General features: G+C 43.2%; 1 gene segment (V, D, J or C); it reads right to left on the bottom strand.

Annotated features, from left to right (window-relative positions):
- Positions 1-1,156: 1,156 nt before the first annotated feature.
- LOC114582010 (Ig kappa chain V region Mem5-like) overlaps positions 1,157-19,931 on the bottom strand; it is a 28,907-nt gene continuing 10,132 nt past the window's right edge. Inside the window, 2 exon segments of the V gene segment in view lie at positions 1,157-1,712; positions 5,059-5,092. Of these exon segments, the coding sequence occupies positions 1,384-1,712; positions 5,059-5,092 (363 nt within the window).

Consider the following 19,931-nt stretch of genomic DNA (forward strand, 5'->3'; position numbering starts at 1 on the left):
GCGAAAAGCGATGCGTGCGTGCGCAGACATGCCGTCGCTAGATACATTTACCTCTAGATGCGAACGGGGCTCCGGAACGGATCCCGTTCGTATCTAGAGGCACCACTGTACTTGAAATATACAGTGCAGAAGAGACCCCAGAGTCATCCCCGCTCCTCCAGGGAACCCCAGACATTGTAGGGTGTGTGTGTGTGTGTGTGTGTGAGAGAGAGAGAGAGAGAGAGGGAGAGAGAGAGAGAGAGAGAGAGAGAGAGAGAGAGAGAGAGGGAGGGAGAGAGAGTGCAAGCTCCAGGATTATGTGGATTTAACTGAAATAAATGGATATAGGTTGGCACTGTAAATGTAATAATAATAATAATAATAATAATAATAATAATAATAATAATTTATTTATACTCCACCCATCTGGCTGAGTTTCCCCAGCCACTCTGGGCGGCTCCCAATCGAGTGTTAAAAACAATACAGCATCATAAATTAAAAACTTCCCTAAACAGGGCTGCCTTCAGATGTCTTTTAAAGATAAGATAGCTGCTTATTTCCTTCACATCTGGTGGGAGGGCATTCCACAGGGTGGGCGCCACTACCAAGAAGGCCCTCTGCCTGCTTCCCTGTAACCTCACTTCTTGCAATGAGGGAACAGCCAGAAGGCCCTCGGAGCTGGACCTCAGTGTCAGGGCTGAACGATGGGGGTGGAGAAGCTCCTTCAGGTATACAGGACTGAGGCCGTTTAGGGCTTTAAAGGTCAGCACCAGCACTTTGAATTGTGCTCAGAAATGTACTGGGAGCCAATGCAGATTATTATTATTTAGGGATGTTTAGGCCATTTACCCTCTAACTGTGCACCATGGCAACCAAAGGCACCAACCAACAAATTCTCACCCGTTCAGTGGATAAAGGGATGTAGTGACCATAGGAGGCCATATTTGCTGGGCCTTGAAAAGTCCTTTCAGAGCAAGTGGATGTTTTAACCAACCACGCCTACGGTTTCCGTCATATTGATTCCTTACAATTGATTCATTATGCCTTAGGATCAATAGCAAGCAGCAACCTGCCCTCTCCCCTCAACCCACCGCCCCATCAAGTATTATAATTCATCTGATTTTGCTTGATTTCCATTGATTGCGACCTTGAAAACAAGAAGCGGAGGGAGACACCATGCTTTTCAAGATAATGCGTTTATTTCTGCATTTATATTATTTCCCAAGGTTAATGTGATATCAGTAAGAGGAAAAAAGGACGTGGAAGAAGTTACAGACTGCAGAGAAAGGACATGCAATATGAGATATTCCCTACAGTCATAATACTAAGGGGATTTCTGATAGGGATGGTAAACAGGGGAATGACTATAAATGACCAGTAAAAGAAGAGCCTGCTTTATAGGGCCTATCCGGAACACTCAGACCTCCTAAAACTCTTCACAAGAGGACTGGACAACGTTTTGTGCGTCACTTCACAACTGTATGATTCATGGGTGTTGAAATCTGATGTAGGGAGCGTCAGGGTGCTGCTCAGCTTATAGGTGTTGTCTGTATCCGACGCTGGGGGGCTGGTTTGGACGCCCTCACTGACGGGAGTGCCGTCCACTTTCCAGGCCACGGTCAGGCTGCTTGGGTAGAACGTGCTGATCAGGCACACTGCAGTGGCTGAATCCGTTTTAAGTTGCTCCGGCGAAGGTGGGAAAATGATTGCCGATGGGGTGGAATCTTCTCTTCCTGCGTAAACAAACAAGAACACGGAATATTGCATCATTCAGGTGTACCAGAGGGCCAGTGAAAGACCACAGTGCTAGTTCAAAACATTTTGCTGCAAATGGCGCCGCTGCCCAAAAAATTGTGAAGGTACCAAGTGCTTGAGGCAATGAAAATCCACAAGCTTCCCCTCTACTTCTTCACCCCCAATAAAGTAAGTGAAGTATTTGCTGCTGTTTCATGACACCCCCTAGTTGGACGCCTTGATCAGACCAGAAATGCAAATAGCATTCAGGCTCAGATTTGCCATCATCATCATCATCATCATCATCATCATCATCATCATCATTATTGCTTCCCCCACACCTTTAGTGTCTCTACCCCCATCATTCTACCCAAACCTGAGGTCCAGCGCCGAGGGCCTTCTGGTGGTTCCCTCACTGTGAGAAGCCAAGTTACAGGGAACCAGGCAGAGGGCCTTCTTGGTAGTGGCACCCGCCCTGTGGAACGCCCTCCCACCAGATGTCAAAGAGAACAACAACTACCAGACTTTTAGAAGACATCTGAAGGCAGCCCTGTTTAGGGAAGCTTTTAATGTTTGATGTATTACTGTATTTTAATATTTGGTTGGAAGCCACCCAGAGTGGCTGGGGAAGCCCAGCCAGATGGGTGGGGTATAAATAAATTATTATTATTATTATTATTATTATTATTATTATTATTATTATTATTATTAAGGAGCAGCCCAACATTCAGAAACTGATTGGAGGTATAATGCTTTTATTCTTGCTGATGATGTCTGCAGATTAAACAGCTGTTAAAGGTACAGAAAAGATTTCAAACTGCACCCCTACGTCCCCTTATCTGGAAGTGAACCCTGCTGAATTGAGAATGTCTCATTGCTGTGCAAACATGGACACGGTTGCTCTGATAACCATAGAAATTCAAAATCCTACAGTGTTTGTGACAGTGTACTGCAGGAAAGTAAAATTTGGGCTCAGCAGACCCTCAGAGAAGACGCAGTGCAGAAAACTGATCTAAAGTTTGGCAGGTGTCGTTGTAAAAGAAATAGTTCAACACATTTTTAAAGTGAACGTTTTCCTAGTCGTATCTTTCAGTCTTTACTGAGTAAAGTTAAAAGTTAAAACTCCACGGGCCAGTATTCATATCTGGGTGCTGCAAAGGGCATTACAGCCCTGTCCTCTGGCTGGGACAGAGAATTTGAGCTCGTGGAAAGCTGCAAAATTAGAAATATTCTGCATTACTTTGGCTTGGGTAATTGGTGTGTGGTGCATTGTTATAAATTTTGGCTAGAGTGTAAGTGCAAATATTTCTTTACTTCTTCATACATGGTTCTTACATTTTATATCCTATAAATGAAACGTGCTGTTTAAACCGTTCGCTAAGCACCAATGCATAAATCACATAGGAGAGTTAAATTCTATATTCCATCTTAAAACTTACGTTTTTACCATATTTTACATTGTTTCTCCTTTCTTGATTACTTCAGAAATGCCCAAGTAACTAACAATGGCCCAAACCAGTAAAATATGAAGTCCCCCTATTAATTTCAACGGCAAATAATTAAGCATGTGGGCTTAACATTGATCAGCTAGTGCTCTAAGTTTCGTAAAGGACATACATTTCATTTTACTTGCTGTAACTGATCTGTGCAAAGTATTGCACCATCAAATTGGTAGGGACAAAATAAATACTATATTCGCTTTGAAAATAGCCTTGAAATTTCACTCTTTTTCTTTTCCCCCTAACTTTTCTTATTGCAGAATTCTGTCTCTGCTATAAATTAATAGCATCTTCAATCCCAGTTGCCTTTGACAGAGCGCATTGACAAAATGCCTGCTTATTATTATTTTTTTAGGTTCCTCTTGACTTATCTATGATAGAACAGATTTTGATTTATCAATGTATTTGTTGATCAATCAATACATTTGCACAGCACTATCAATATGCATGGTACGCCACAGCCAAAAGAAGGGGAAAAGGGTTTTGCTGTGCCATTTGGGCAAAGGTCCTCCAATTACGGTAGTCTATAGAGCTATATCTATATCTGTTTCTAACATAGGTTTTTGCAGAACAGTCAGACTAAAACCCCTGTGAAAATCAATGATAGAGTATTTCTAGCATCTTAGTTACAATGCTAGACTTAACTACAAACAAATAGGATCTCACCTAGAAATACCTGTATTTTCAAATTAATGTATTCTCAAATTAACGAGTCCAGAAATCATCTGTTGTGTTCTTGCTACTTTACCAAGTGCATAAATCACTGTTTACTGCTCCCATGGGATTTCTTTCCATTCATTCAGATGAATGTGTACTAAATCGATACCCAGTGGTGCCATACAACCCAATCCTATGCAGGTTTAATTGAATTTCCCTGCCCCCCCAAATAAGTTTACATATGATGGCAGGTTTGGTTCTATGCAGTCAAGCCCAGGAATTACCTAATTTTTACCACCCAGCCATCCATTGGGACTTAGGGGTACCAAAATATTCCAAATTGTGCCCATTTACATTGAAATAAATTCCCCTGAAATTAACTGGGCTGGTTTCCAAGCGCTTGATAGTGCAAAAAAACCACCTTCCCTCCCCACTGTAATTTATTTCAAATAAAGCACTTTCTATGAAGGATACATGTTTTTATTAGCAACTGCTGAACACCCAGTGTAAAAACCTGGTAAAGTGCAGAAAGGGGGAATTTGTTTCAACTGAATATTCAGTTCTTTTTTCTGCACTTCTCTGTCTGTGATCTGGTTTCTTCATCGAGTTTTCAACAATTAGCAGTTTTTTAAAACAGCAAGTCTGTTTTTGGTTATTGGTTTGTCTAGAGGCAACCCGATTTAGCTTCTGGGACGACTCCCTACGTTCTGAAAACCTTTAAACTGTTTCTTTAAATTGGCTCTCCATTGGATATCACTTGGCTCATACCAAATTAAACCAGTTAGAGATGTTATTCGCATCTTTACTGCAGCTTTGGCTAGAAATTCTGCTAGCATCGATTTCATGCAGAGCTCAAGGCATTGTGGGGAAAGAGGCAGAGGTGACACAAGGGAACAATAAAATACTCACTCTTTTATCTCCCATTTGGTCCCATTGCTGAGAGTGAATCGCAGCATTTTCCCGCACGATGAAGTTTTTTACTGACCACCCTACGGAGCTCTTAGCAGCTTCAGTTAGGGAAAAATACAATCCCAAACCCTACCTCAGTTTTCTGCCATCATCATCCATTCCCCAGCTTGTGTAGTTTTTCTCCCAATGCCCAGAAACTCGCCAACAACTCAACAAAAATGAAAATATAGATTTCCGACACACTGTACCCCAAAGCAACAGAGAGAGAAAACAAACTTACGCTTGATTTCTAACTTGGTCCCGCCACCAAAAGTGAACCACAGTGGTTTGCCATTGCTCATGCCCTCGGCAAAAACCCAAGTCCCTCCCAACTGTGGCCAGTGAAGGGAAGATTTCAAAGTTTTTACGAGTAAGCAAAATGGTTTCGCTCCTAGAAATCTGGAAACAACCTCAGGGATAAGAGGCCCACTTTATACCCTTTGAAAAGAACTTCACCAGTTTACGATTTTCACCTGAGGTCCAGCGCCGAGGGCCTTCTGGCGGTTCCCTCGCTGCGAGAAGCCAAGTTACAGGGAACCAGGCAGAGGGCCTTCTCGGTAGTGGCACCCGCCCTGTGGAACGCCCTCCCATCAGATGTCAAGGAAATAAACAACTATCCAACTTTTAGAAGACATCTGAAGGCAGCCCTGTTTAGGGAAGTTTTTAATGTTTAATAGGTTATTGTATTTTGGTGTTCTGTTGGAAGCCGCCCAGAGTGGCTGGGGAAACCCAGCCAGATGGGCGGGGTATAAATAAATTATTATTATTATTATTATTATTATTATTATTATTATTATTATTATTATTATTAATTTTGCTTCTTTTCCTTATCGCACCAGTGATCAGAATTCTGCCTCTGACAGAGTTAACTTTGGGCAAACATGACATTCCCTGGAAATACCTGATTCGCAAATTAATGTATCGCTGTAGAGTCTGTGGTCTTCTCATACTCCTACTCGTAGAATCATAGACTTAGAAGAGTTGGTAGATTTGGAAGGGACCACGAGGGTCATCTAGACCAACCCCTGCAATGCAGGGATCTTTTGCCCAATGTGGGGTACGGACCCACCACCCTGAGATTAAGAGACTCACGCTCCTCCAACTGAGTCAGGTGAAGTATGAGCTTTCACAAGTTCATACCAACTCAGTCCTATTACAGAAGTCATTCTAATCTTCACCTCAACTTTGGCTAGAAATTCCGCTAGCATTATTTTCATGCAGAGCCCCTAGATGTTGGCGGATGGGGGAGAAAAGAACGTAAAGCACACTCTTTTTCCCCCCTTGGTCCCATCGCTGAGAGTGACCCACAGCTTTTGCCCCATGGATTTGCCCCACATGCTGACATTTTTCACTGCCCGAGCAACTCAAAATTCCACTGCAATACACTGTTATCCGTTCCCCATCATGCGTAGGGGGTTCGCCTCACTGCTTTCCAACACTGATCAAAAATTACAGTAAAAACACAGACTTCCCACACTCAGCACCCCAAAGCAGCAGCGGAAAAATCAGACTTACGTTTCACTTCTAGCTTGGTCCCGGCACCGAAAGTGTAACACAGTGCTTTAGCAAGGCCTGCTCCCTTGACAAAAAGACCAAGTTTTCTTTCAGCTGTGACCCCTGGAGGAAAGCTTTCAAAAAATGCTATGCAAACCAGAACTTATAGTATTTGCTTCTTAGAGCATTGCAGAGCACCAAAAACTGAGGCACTAAGCACAGGACCAGCTGAACTGACTAAAAGATGGTCTTGCCTTGTCTTTTGCGTGTCGAGGTCCCCTCAAGCCACCCCTAAATAATTCACAATTCACACATAATTTTTGTTTAAGGTTTCGGGCATAATTTTGGCCATAACTTTATTAAAATACATAAATGTGAGTGGTTGCTTAGGCATTGGTTCTGACTTTCTGTCCCGGGACAGAACTGACTTCCAGATTCCAGTGAAAGCCAGTAAGGGAAAACAATATTGGGGGGAGCATGGAGCCGGGCACCAGACCCTCACCTCTCCCCGCATGCTCCCAGGGGTTTGCGCGGCCCAAGCCCCATTCAGGGGTACGGACGAAAGAATGGCAAGCCCCTGGATTCCTTTAACGGAATTCCCTTTCCGCAGCAGCATTGGAGGGGCAGGCACAGCCAACCCTTACCCCTCCACCAACCAATTTTTAACCAATGCCTAACCGCAACCTTGGGACGTGGGTGGCGCTGTGGGTTAAACCACAGAGCCTAGGACTTGCCGATCAGAAGGTCGGTGGTTCGAATCCCCGCGACAGGGTGAGCTCCCGTTGCTCGGTCCCTGCTCCTGCCAACCTAGCAGTTCCAAAGCACGTCAAAGTGCAAGTAGATAAATAGGTAGCGCTCCGGTGGGAAGGTAAATGGTGTTTCCGTGCGCTGCTCTGGTTCGCCAGAAGCAGCTTAGTCATGCTGGCCACATGACCTGGAAGCTGTACACCGGCTCCCTCGGCCAATAAAGCGAGATGAGCGCCGCAACCCTAGAGTCGGCCACGACTGGACCTAATGGTCAGGTCTCCCTTTACCTTTACTAACCGCAACCTTACAAGTTGTGACGATTTACTACGCAGTAGGCAAAAACCAAATGGCACCAGCCAATCAGCCAAATGGACAAAATTCCTACCAGGCACCCCTGCCCCAAAAGCAGACCCCCATCACACCCATAGCAAAGTCAACACAATAGCCCTAGATTAGGGAGGGTGGGAGGGTGATCTGATGCATGCAGCAACAGAGCCCAGTCAGTGCTGCGTGACTTAATTTTATAACCTTTGGTCCATCCCCCTAAATGGCAACACCAAAATTTGCCCAGTAACCCAACTGCCCAATCCCTGCAGATGGTCATCCATACTAACCCGCCCAGCAACAGAGGGGTGGCCTGTCAGACCCAACCGCAACACGTGCTCTCCATGAAGGAGAACACGCTTTAACAAAGAAAAACATCTGTTTTCTCCACTTAGGCTGCAAAACTAAACATGGCTATCTGGGAGAAATCTCATGAATAGGACTGCACCTTGTTCTTTATTATGATAGCCAAAATTCTCATTAGGACTTTCCTACATACATCCATGATAAAAGATTTTAAGAAATATGACGAGAATGGACTTTATTTTTTTTTTTTTGCCAAAGGTCAGAGAGGCTGTAAACTGCTGTTGCTAAATACACTCTAAGCCTACCTTGGGTCCCCAGATTTGGTTGGACTACAACTCCCATCATTCCCATTCACTGGTCCAACTAGCTAGGGATGATGGGAGTTGTAGTCCAACCACATTTGGGAGCAGACACCAAGTAGGCCCCAGATCTACCTAGGATTAAACCAAGGTTTAAACCTGAGGCACATGCAATTCTCCTCTTGCACACCTGTGAGGAAGAGATTGTAAGATTTCACTTCCATTTTTAATGAACTGCAGTATATTGTTATGTCTGAATCCTAAACTGTGGTTTGCCTAAACTGTAGGAAAACAAGCCAGCTTTATAAACCATGGTTTGCTACTTTAATTTTGGTTTGCAGCAGCGAGACTGGTGACTGGGGGCAGCTGCCGAGACCACATAACACCGGTCTTGAAAGACCTACATTGGCTCCCAGTACGTTTCCGAGCACAATTCAAAGTGTTGGTGCTGACCTTTAAAGCCCTAAATGGCCTCGGTCCACTATACCTGAAGGAGCGTCTCCACCCCCATCGTTCTGCCCGGATGCTGAGGTCCAACGCCAAGGGCCTTCTGGCGGTTTTCTCACTGCAGGAAGCAAAGCTACAGGGAACCAGGCAGAGGGTCTTCTTGGTAGTGGCACCCACCCTGTGGAACACCATCCCATCAGATGTCAAAGAGATAAACAACTACCTAACATTTAGAAGACATCTTCCCTGTTCAGGGAAGTTTTTAATGTGTGACATTTTAATGTATTTTTCATCTTTGTTGGAAGCCACCCAGAGTGGCTGGGGAAACCCAGCCAGATGGGCGGGGTACAAATAATATATGATGATGATGAAGAAGAAGAAGAAGAACCATAGCTAATACTCGCCACAGTTTGTCTGGGTTTGGATATAAAAGCGCAAATGTGATTAGTTAAAATGGAAGTCAAATTTTCCATTCCCTCCTCACAGCTATGCTGAAGGAGAGAGGATGGGGTGAGCTTATGAAATCAAGCCTTGTTCTTGGAATACCAAACCATAGTTTAACTTGCTATCCAAACTAGGCCTTTGTGAGTATCTGACATGTGTCTGTATGAGAGAGATGAGCCACTTCTCTTTTTTGTGAGTGTCCCTGCGTGGATTCATTTCATCAACAGCACAAGACATCGCTGACTTCCCTTCATGATCTTCTTCACCTTAGTGTTCAATTGTCTATTACGGTTCTCTTGTTCTGAGGCTTGGCTCACAGTTTTACGTTATCAACTTTGCATGGGTTTTGAGTACTCTGCAACTGATTGTATCGCAAAGGAACGTTGAGAGTATTAGGCTGATTTATGTTGGCCTGATAACAATCTAGGCATACTTCGATAGAAGGAAACTTGCAAACTTGCACAATAAGTGTACACTTTGGAGTCATATAATGTTTACCACTGGGCTTGGCCGACAGATGAAAAATTTCCAGAAAGACTCATGGCATGGAAGAAAATAGTCTTCCCTCAAAAATGCACACCAATGGCAGTGGGGGAAATAAAATATACACACTTAAAAAAAATAATAATCTAAACTTACTTGCCTACTTGGAGAATATGATATATATCTTGTATGATTTAGCTGTCTGGTACGTTTGTATGGACAGACAGAGGACTGTACTCTCAGGTAAGTCTGTATAAAGACACAGCTGTAGAATAAAAATGCATTAGTTTTATTAAAACAATATATTTAAATTCCCAGTATTAAAGATAGTCTTGCAAGCTGCTACACCGTAAGGTGTGAAATTAAGTATATATACCAAGTACAATTTCCCCCTATTTTTCTTTCAGCTGGGATGATAAGCAGGGAAAGAAATCCTTAGAAATATATGTATCCTGCAAGCTGCACTGGTTTTAATTTGAAATTATCCAGGAGGGAGCCTGATTAGTTTGCAAATGACTGTTTTTTATTGGTATCCCATCAAATTGTGAGACTGAGGTCTGAGTAAATGTGCATAAGATTGAGTTGGCTCTTTTAATTTTATTTATTTTTTGAAGCATGTGATTGCGTGCGCCGTCTAAGGTGGCGATCCTTGGCGTGCAAACAGTGCCGTTATCAAAAGTTCACAAGCGTCCCTATTTTCACCAGTGAAATATTTAAAAAGCCATTGCAGTGCTGGAAGGTTGCTCAAGCAATCTGTGCTTGCCATGACATCCTGAGAAGTTATTGTTCAGAGAGTTTTGTGGTTCACTCATATGTGACAGAGCTAAGAAGAGTCTGCTGTTCTCTACCTGCCCCCTCTTTAACAAGCAAAAAATAAATAAATATTTTTTTAAAGTTTAATTTTAACTGCATTTGCTGATTTCCCCCCACCCCCCACCCCCACAGCTGTTCTCTTGAAAGACTTCTGGGCTATGCAAATAAGATACTGCTCTCTGTCTCTATACATTACAAGGACAAAGCACTGTATTTTCCCGTGTATAAGACTATATTTCCCCCCAAATTTTTTAAGTTTATAATTGGGGATAGTCTTATACACGGAATGTTTAAAATATTTATTTCTTAATTTTGGGCTCAAAAAAATAGGGGTCGTCTTATACATGGGGGCATCTTATACACGGAAAAATACAGTAGGTTACTTATTCCAAGTTCCTTACTTCCTTTAAGGTTTGAAAATGAGCTCGGCCAGTAAACTTAATAAGGAACTGCTGTAACTATGTCCCTGTAGTCCACAATAAGAGGATCTCATATATCTTATTTTGGGGGGAGATTGTCCCTTTTGAGATTCACAATTTTTCTTCTCAAAGAGAATATTTATTTTCCGTCATTGTATTGTGCAAAAGTGTTGGTTTTGCACAACGCTTTTTAAATCTCTGGGAGCCCTAGATGGGAAGTCAAGAACTAGGGGTGTTTTGTTTTGGGACACCCCAAATCAGACAGCCCCACTTGTGGGAGAAAGCTTGGGAACATGCTAGCCCAATGTGTGAAAAAAATAAATAAGAGGATGAGATAGGGTTGTGGACCCCACAGAGTTTTGGCTCAGAATCACACCCAACCCCATGTTTGGGCACAAGATATGGCCCAGGTCATGTGACCATGCCAATAATATACAGCACCATGCTTAGAGAAATAAGCAATGGGAGGAATGAGCCATCTATGCCTCCCTTTTAAAAAATAATATTTTTATTCATTTTCCATTTTATAACATTTAATCACATCATCATTATTCACCACTCTTAAGAGCCTATTGATTCCCCTCCCTCCCGCCTCATGATTGATTGATTGATCTTTATTACGGCCATTGGCCCGTTACACGACAGTTTCCCATGTCAACATATTATACTTAAACCTCCAGATTTAAAATCGCCAAAACTTACAAAAGACAAACAATAATCGAAGCAAAACAAAAACAAAAACCACCATCATACAAAAACAGAAACCACCATCATACATTACAATAAATATCAGGGATATCAATGGGGGTATCGCCTAAAACATAGATCATTGTTTAAAACAATGGTAATAGCACCTAAAACATAGGTCATGGTTTAAAGGGGTTATCCGAGTCACACAGGAGACCGTTTCTCTTCTTTAGGGATAGGACGCTGATCAGGAATCTGGCAACCATGAGTGATTTTAGGGGGTCATCATCAGTTAGTAGATATCTCAGTTTGGCTTCAATCGTATCATCGGCAATTCCCTTAAGATATTGAGCAAGAAACTTGCTCCTGGCCGGTAAGTGAAAAGCACAGTCAAGGATTATGTGATGCAACGATTCCGGTGCCCCACTATTACAATCACATAAGAGTGATATCTGTCCATTGGAGAATCTATTTCTCAGCACGTTCGATGGGAAGGTGTTGAATCTTGCCTTTACAAAGGCATATCTATGAGCTGAGGAAGTTAGGGAATTCAAATAGTTTGGGAGCCTTAAGAGGGGTAATAAACCAAGATTTAGAGGTGAGCAGGTACCATTGCCCAAGATCATTTTCTGCTGCAAGTCCATCTCCTCTAGCTTACAGGTTACTGTTCTTTTAGCTGGGACTATGTCCTGCTCTAGTAATTTGGATGGGGAGATTCCCATTGCCATTATTTTCAGCTGTAAATTTTTTACCCATGGGCTCTGGAAATCATCTCTCCACATACATTGTATCAAGTACAAGTTTGGGAGATTGTGCCATAGAGATAACCAGTGACAAAGTATGTGCTTCCACAGAGCATTTTCCAGGGATACAATATTGAGTTCCATGCGTAACGCTGTATTACTTACACAGTTGGGCAGTTTCAATATCCCTCTTAAAAACTGATTTTGAATGACCTCCAGGTGAGATAGGTTGGCAAAAGTCCCCCAGACTGAGATGGCATAAGCAATTGTCGGAATCACCTTGGCCTTGAAGACTTTCAACGCCGATGGGATATGAAGGGCCCCATCGGTGAAGAAGAATCGCAAGATCGCCAAGGAGATAGCTTTGGCTCTATTTGTAACATAGGCTACATGGGCCTTCCATCTGAGGTTATGTTGTAACCAAACTCCCAAATATTGGAATCTATAGACTTGTTCGATGACTCTCCCATCAATTCTCCAATTATGGAGTTTCCGGCTCTTTGAGAAAATCAGGATCTTAGATTTCCCATAATTAATTGTAAGGGAATTTGCGTTACAGTATGATCCAAAGATTTTTAGGGCCCTCCTGAGACCTACTCTAGAAAAGGAAAGAATGGCTGCGTCATCCGCATATAGTAACAAGGGGCAGCGATAAAGTGCTAGGCGGGGTGCATGAATCCTTTCTTGGGCCTCTATTAGGGGAGTCCTCATGTCACTTATGAACAAATTGAACAGGAGTGGAGCCAATATACAACCCTGTCGGACACCTCTGTTAATGGGAATTGAATTCGTGAGATCACCCTCCGGGGTGAATCTCACTCTGGCCGCTGAGTTCTCATGGAGTTTGATTATTAGCCAGAGAAGCCTTCTGTCGATGCCCCAGCGGGTGAGTTTTTCCCAGAGGATGCTCCTGGGGATACTATCGAATGCTGCCTTTAGGTCAATGAATGCCACACAGAGTTGGCCACCCTTTGGGGTGGAATATTTCCAGGCAAGATGCTGTAAAATTAGAATATGATTAATTGTTGACTGTTTTGGGCGGAATCCAGCTTGTTCGGGCCCAATTAATTTTGTCTCTTCGGCCCATTGGATAAGTCTGTTCAACAGGGAGCGGGCATACAGTTTCCCCACTATTGAGAGCAGGCTGATGTTCCTGTAGTTCCCCGGGTCGTCTGGAGAGCCCTTTTTGTGGATGGGAACGATGACGGCGTCCTTCCATACTTCCGGAATCTTTCCAGAGTTGTTAACTGCATCGAAGATGTTCGCCAGGACCTTGGCCCACCAGTCCGCGTGGTATTTTATAGCTTCTGCCGGGATCAGGTCTGGCCCAGGCGCTTTCCCTGTTTTAAGGTTGACAATCAGGTCATGGATGTCTTCCGGATCGGTAGGGGGCCAGAGGGGAAGCTGATCTTGAAATTCGTCTCTTGTGTTAACGATACAGTCAGTTGTGGCAAAGTAATTTTTTAAATAAGATTCCCAAACCGGGGCGGGAATAATAGTTAAAGGGTATCTTTTAGTTCTTTTATTTACCAGGAGCCAAAATTGTCTGGTGTTCCGTGATGATGAGGCTTCTATAATTGCCCGCCATTGATTCACTTGCCATTCCTGTCTGGCTCCCTTTTGAATTTGCTTGTAGGCCGATTTTGCTTGGAAATATTCTTTTGGCAAGACCGTTGCCCCAGAGGCTTTATACTCTTTGTAGATGTTGCCAAGAAGTTGTTTAGCCTGTTTACAAGCACTGTTGAACCACAATGCACCTGTCTTCCTTTGTGTTCGATTTATTTTATGCGTCGGGACCGAGAAAAAAGACGTTAGATCTTCCGACAGGTTCGAGAATAGTCTTAGGGTTTGGTCATAATCATGATAATCCTCAATTAAGCCTGAATATGCTTGTTTTAGTCCTAGTTGTAAATATGCTGAGAATTTTTGAGCCTGTAGTTCGGACCATTTTACACTTTTGACTTGCAGTACTGAGTTCGTAATCAAATGTGTTGGGTGTCTGTCTCCATCTGGGGTCCAGTCTATAGTCATTGTGGCGACCAACGGTAGGTGGTCGCTCAGGTGAAGATTTTCAACTTTAAAATGGGAAAATTTGGGGAATATATCATGTGATACCAGCATATAATCCAGGACACTGTTTGCAGAGGAGCTTATGTGTGTGAACTCACCTGGAACGTCAGGCGGGCAGTTCCCGTTTAGAATCACTAAGTTTAGACGTAGGACCAATTGGTAAAGAAGGGTTCCTGCTTCATTTACCCTTTTGTCTTTGGAGAGTCTTTGATTATGGAGGGAGAGGTCATTTATGAATTCTGGGGTTATCCACCATTTGGCTTTGATTAGAGACTCCCAGTTTGTTGCAATGCGAGCATTGAAATCCCCTGCTATAACATTGGGTGTATTGGGGTATTTGGAGTGACAAAGAGTAAGATGTTCCTCCAAGATTCCCCATTTATTGTATAAGTCTGCAATGTTGCCTCCAGGAGGAAGATAAACATTTGTTATAACAAGTTCAAAGTTTTTCCCCGTAACCAGGGCTGTAATTGCAAGTGTGGAAGCATTTACAAGCGTGAGTTTTGCCTGTATTTTCAAGGAAATTGCTATAACTAATCCTCCACTAGGCCGGCCTCCTTTAGTAGACGGGCATGCCAGTAGTGATGTAACATCAAAACCATTAATATCTACTCTCCCCTCTTCCCATGTTTCCTGCAAGAGAATTACTTGGTGTGAGTTTATTAGTTTTACAAAGTCCGGGTCAGATTTTTTCCCCTTCCAACCTGCTATGTTCCAGCTTAAAAGGGAGAACGGGGGAAGGTTTGACTGAGGTTTGGGTAGTCACAGTGGAGAAGGGGGGAGCGCTGATCTTGGTGGGTTGTCAAATTTAAAGAAGTCAGTAATTTTCCTTTGAATAATGGTAAATGACTTCTCTCCTTTTGGCGCAGGTGTGCCTCTTGAGCTGTTGTGAATAGAGATAATATTTGGCGTTTTTAGCTGTCGGGCCCAACTAGGCTCTGAAGAGGTTCCTGCCAAGTCCACTGGAGCCGTCCTCTTTGGGGATCTAACCGATCCACTTGTGATCATTTGGTTTATATGTCCTGCTGGGTCTTCAGTCCACTCTGTGGTGACTCTTGACACTGTGGTGTCTTCCTCACATGATTGTTGGATTTTTGGTGGAGAAGCCTGACTTGAGGTGGCCACTACCGTCTCAGGACGTGGATGGTCTTCGATGTATGTTGATTCCAAGTCCAGCATGGAGGGATGAAGGGACAACGATTTATCCAGGGGGGTGTTATCCTGAGTTCCATTCTTTGATCGGTTAATCACGGAGGGAGCAGATAAGTCTATTAAAAGCAGGGATGAGTTACCAGCGTGAAGGGGAGGAGAAGAGTCTGCCTCCAGCAGTGGAACCTTCCCATCTACTGCAGAAGGCACCTTATATGCTGGGTATTGGGGAATTGTTGTTTCCACCTCCATGGGGCATGGCACCGCTAAATTAGAGTGGGTATCTTTCGTAGGAACTCCGTTGCAGGCGATCCTTAGGAGCTGAAGTTTAAGTAAATCCAGCCTATTTATAATTTCTTGTTGTTCCATCGCTGGTAATTCTCCAAAGGAGGCGATAAGCTCTCTTTCCTCCTGGGGTGTCAAAGAGTTACTGGCACACTCGTAGTGTTTATTTGTAGGAGTGGAGGTACTATGGGACTGGCCCAGACATGGGGTGTACAGCTCAGCCCTCTTTTGTGGTTCAGGGCGGGAGGGTTGTACCGTCTCCTTGGTTAATCCCTCCGATAGGAGGGGTCTAATTTTGGAATCCATGAAAACTCTCGTTGGAAAAATACCAAGATTATTCAAGAAAACTTTTTGCTTAATAATAAGAGAGGGGATTTTTGCAGAGTGGAAAGCCAGCATCATTCTCTGATATCTATTCTGGCGGACTAAGGGAAGCACAGCACAAAGGTCTATTTGTGATGCCTCGAGTTTTAGAAGCCATCTGAGGTGCTCTTTGGTCCCATGTAGCGTTGTCCAACTTAGGTCCCTTTCCCGGAAGGTTAGGGAAATCTTCCTTGGATGTAAAATCAGGGATTGGCGATTCAGTGCGGGGTTGAGATTGTATTTGCAGTTCTTCATACAATCAGTGTTTGGTGGAGCTTTCTGCCGGCGCAATGGGACATCTACTGCCCCATCTTGGGCTGTCTGTGCCGGCTGGCCATCCAGTTTTTGCTGAAGGCTATGCAGCTGAGAGGATAAGCCATCAATTCTCTTAAATATACAGTTTAAAGTTCTAATTATTAGATGGAGTTGCTCACATCCTGTGCAGTCCGATTCGGCTACCAACTCCTCCTTCGGGTAGGGACCATCCCCATTTGTGTTACCATTAGTGTATCCAATTTGTAACGTCTCAGGGGCCTCATCAGGGGCCTTATCCTCTGATGTTGTTTCAAGGGCAGTTAGAGGATCAAAACGATTTTGAGTTGCTATTGAGTAGGTGCATTCCTCGGGGCCTCTCCCTCCTTTAGGTGAACCCTTCCTTAATTGCTTAGGCCTCGGAGAGGATACTGCCTCGTCAGAGTCTCTTGGACGTTTTCCATGGCCCATAAATCAATTTTGCAGGAGAACCGTCGTGGGCTCTGTGCTGGGGAGCTCCTTAAATCCTTTAGTCTTCTTCACAAGAGTACTACCACTTCCAAGAAAGTGGTGCCATAAAATTACTCACAGTAAGGCAGTCAGTCCAAGCCTCTTCCTTCCCCTCTTCCTTGTTCCTAGGATTTTCGAGACAGCTCTGTTCCAGCAGTCGGGCAAAATTCACTTCGTAATATGCAATAAACTAAAAGCTAAAGAAAAGAGTTGGTCGACAGGGCAGAGGATTTATGCCCAGGAGAACCTTCACTTATCTCTCCCAGTTAGGGAGGCGGCGGCAGCCGTGGCGGCAAGTCCGGGCGTCGAAGCAACCCAGATAAAAAGAAAACAAGGATAACCCAAATAGCAGGATACTAAAAGACAGCCAGCACAGCCAGCAGATCATTAAAATTCACGGATAAAAACAAGGGAGGATAAAAACCGCTTAAAACAACTTAAAACTTTGATAAGGGTAAGCGAAATTACTCGGAAACTACCTTCGCCGCCATGTTCCCCCATGGACAGAGGCAGTAATCTCCTCCTCCCGCCTCATGGTTTTCAAAGTTAACCTCTATATCATAGCATTTGTGCATTTTCCAATTTGCATTCTCTCATTTGATACGTCAAAATTTTAAATAAATATAGAAAGCTAAGTATAGTTAACATTACAAATCTTCTTACAACCCTGCCAGTGTTTTTAAATCTTTACAATGATCCTTCAAGTATTGTGTAAATTTACTCCCATCTTTTTGGAATGCTTGATCTCATTGGTTTGGATTTTCCCCGTCAGCTTTGCCAATCTCGCAAAGTTCATCATCTTCATCTGCCACTCTTCTTTCGTTGGAATTTCTTGTTCCTTCCATTTTGGGGCTAAAAGAGTTCTTGCTGCAGTTGTTGCATACATAAACAGTTTCTTATCTCTAACTGATATCTCTTCACCAACAATACCCAGAAAGAATGTTTCTGGTTTTTTGACAAAAGTATTTTTAAATATTTTCTTTAACACATTATATATCATTTCCCAAATGGTTTTTACCTTTGTACATGTCCACCACATATGAAAAAAACCCCTTCCTTTTCTTTACATTTCCAATACTCCTTAACTCTTGACCTATATACATTTTTGCAAGCTTGGTTGGTGTTAAACACCATCTGTACATCATTTTCATAACATTTTCTTTTAAGGCACTACATGCGGTGAATTTAATACTTTCATTCCATAGTCTTTCCCATGATTCTAACTGGATATTATAACCCAAATCTTTAGCCCATTTTATCATTACCACTTGAACCTCTTAATCTTTAGTATGCCATTCCAACAGTAATTTATACATTTTTGATAATATTTTTCTTTTATCCCCCAATAAATCTTTCTCCAGCCTGGATCTTGTTGTTTCAAAACTCTTATTCTTCCCCCCCCCCCCATTAAATACATCATTTATCTGATGCCTCCATCCATGCCTCCCTGAGCTCCTTTTAGAGGCTTGATTAGTTTTCAAAATCTGCATTAGGGCAATTTAGGGAACTCTAGATGTCATAACCAGACCCTCCAAGTGTCCCTATTTTCCAGGGGCATGGCCTGATTTAAAGAAGCCATCCAGGTTTTTGATTTGGTCCCAGAATGTCCCGCTTTTCCTTTGTTGTTGTTTAGTCGTTTAGTCATGTCCGACTCTTCGTGACCCCATGGACCAGAGCACGCCAGGCACTCCTGTCTTCCACTGCCTCCCACAGTTTGGTCAGACTCATGCTGGTAGCTTTGAAAGCACTGTCCAACCATCTCGTCCTCTGTCGTCCCCTTCTCCTTGTGCCCTCCATTTTTCCCAACATCAGGGTCTTTTCCAGGGAGTCTTCTCTTCTCATGAGGTGGCCAAAGTATTGGCGCCTCAGCTTCAGGATCTGTCCTTCCAGTGAGCACTCAGGGCTGATTTCCTTCAGAATGGATAGGTTTGATCTTCTTGCAATCCATGGGACTCTCAAGAGTCTCCTCCAGCACCATAATTCAAAAGCATCAATTCTTCGGCGATCAGCCTTGTTTATGGTCCAGCTCTCACTTCCATACATCACTACTGGGAAAACCATGGCTTTAACTATACAGACCTTTGTTGGCAAGGTGATGTCTCTGCTTTTTAAGATGCTATCTAGGTTTGTCATCGCTTTTCTTCCAAGAAGCAGGTGTCTTTTAATTTCGTGACTGCTGTCACCATCTGCAGTGATCACGGAGCCCAAGCTTTTCCTTAAGATGTCCCTATTTTCATCGGTGAATTGTTGGAGGGTTTGGACCTGAAGATGCCAGGCATCTAATCTGCAACCTTCTGACTGCAAAGCAGATGTTCTGCCACTAAGTGCTGCTGCTGCTGCAAAACACCGACTGCTGTCTCTTTTTGGTATCTGAGACTACTGAGCTTGTTTTTGTACTGAAGTGTATCACTGTGTAAAGGTAAGCTTTGGCGTTGTCCACAGTAATATTCTGCTTCATCCTCGACGTGGACGCCATTGATGGTGAACGAGAAGTCAGTGGTGCCGTAGCTGCCACTGAAGCGATCTGGGGTCCCTTCAAAACGGTTTGTAGCATCATAAATCAGTAGCTTGGGTTTCTGTCCTGATTTAAACTGATACAAGGCTGTATATTTAGTGACAGAAGAGGAAGCTTTGCACTGGAAGGTGACTGTGTCCCCAGGACTTGCCTGTATAGAAGCTGGTGTCTGAGTGATGACAATCTGCCCCCTGGATTCTGGAAGGAAAGGAATAAAGCACACAGGTGAGTCCACAACATTTCCCTGAGAAACTCGGACAGAAGAAGGAATGTAAGCTCTTTTTATATGCAATAACAGCAGCAAGAATATTACTGGCCCAAAAATGGAAGCAAGAAGAATTACCGACGATTGAAGAATGGAGAATGAAGTTAATGGACTATGCAGAACTAAATAAACTAACAGGAAGGATTCGAAACCGGTGGGACCATAAATTCACGGAAGACTGGAGTAAATTTACGGACTACTTGAAAAGATCAGATGACGTTTGTAGGTTTGCAAGACGTTTTGTGAGGAGTATTATTGGAAGTATTGCAAAAATGGAGAAGGGGAAGGATGATTTGTTAAGAGATGTAAAGGCAATATAGAGTTAAGAAATGCATAAGAAGTGGTTAAAATGGTGGATCATCAGAGGTGCTGATGGAAGTCTAAAAAGATTGTATAAGTGATAAGTTTTGTGGTACATTTTATGATTTATATGTCAAAATCAATCTATATATATATATATATAGAGAGAGAGAGAGAGAGAGAGAGAGAGAGAGAGAGA

Source organism: Podarcis muralis, chromosome 13, assembly GCF_964188315.1.
Source record: "Podarcis muralis chromosome 13, rPodMur119.hap1.1, whole genome shotgun sequence".
Taxonomy (NCBI): Eukaryota; Metazoa; Chordata; class Lepidosauria; order Squamata; family Lacertidae; genus Podarcis; species Podarcis muralis.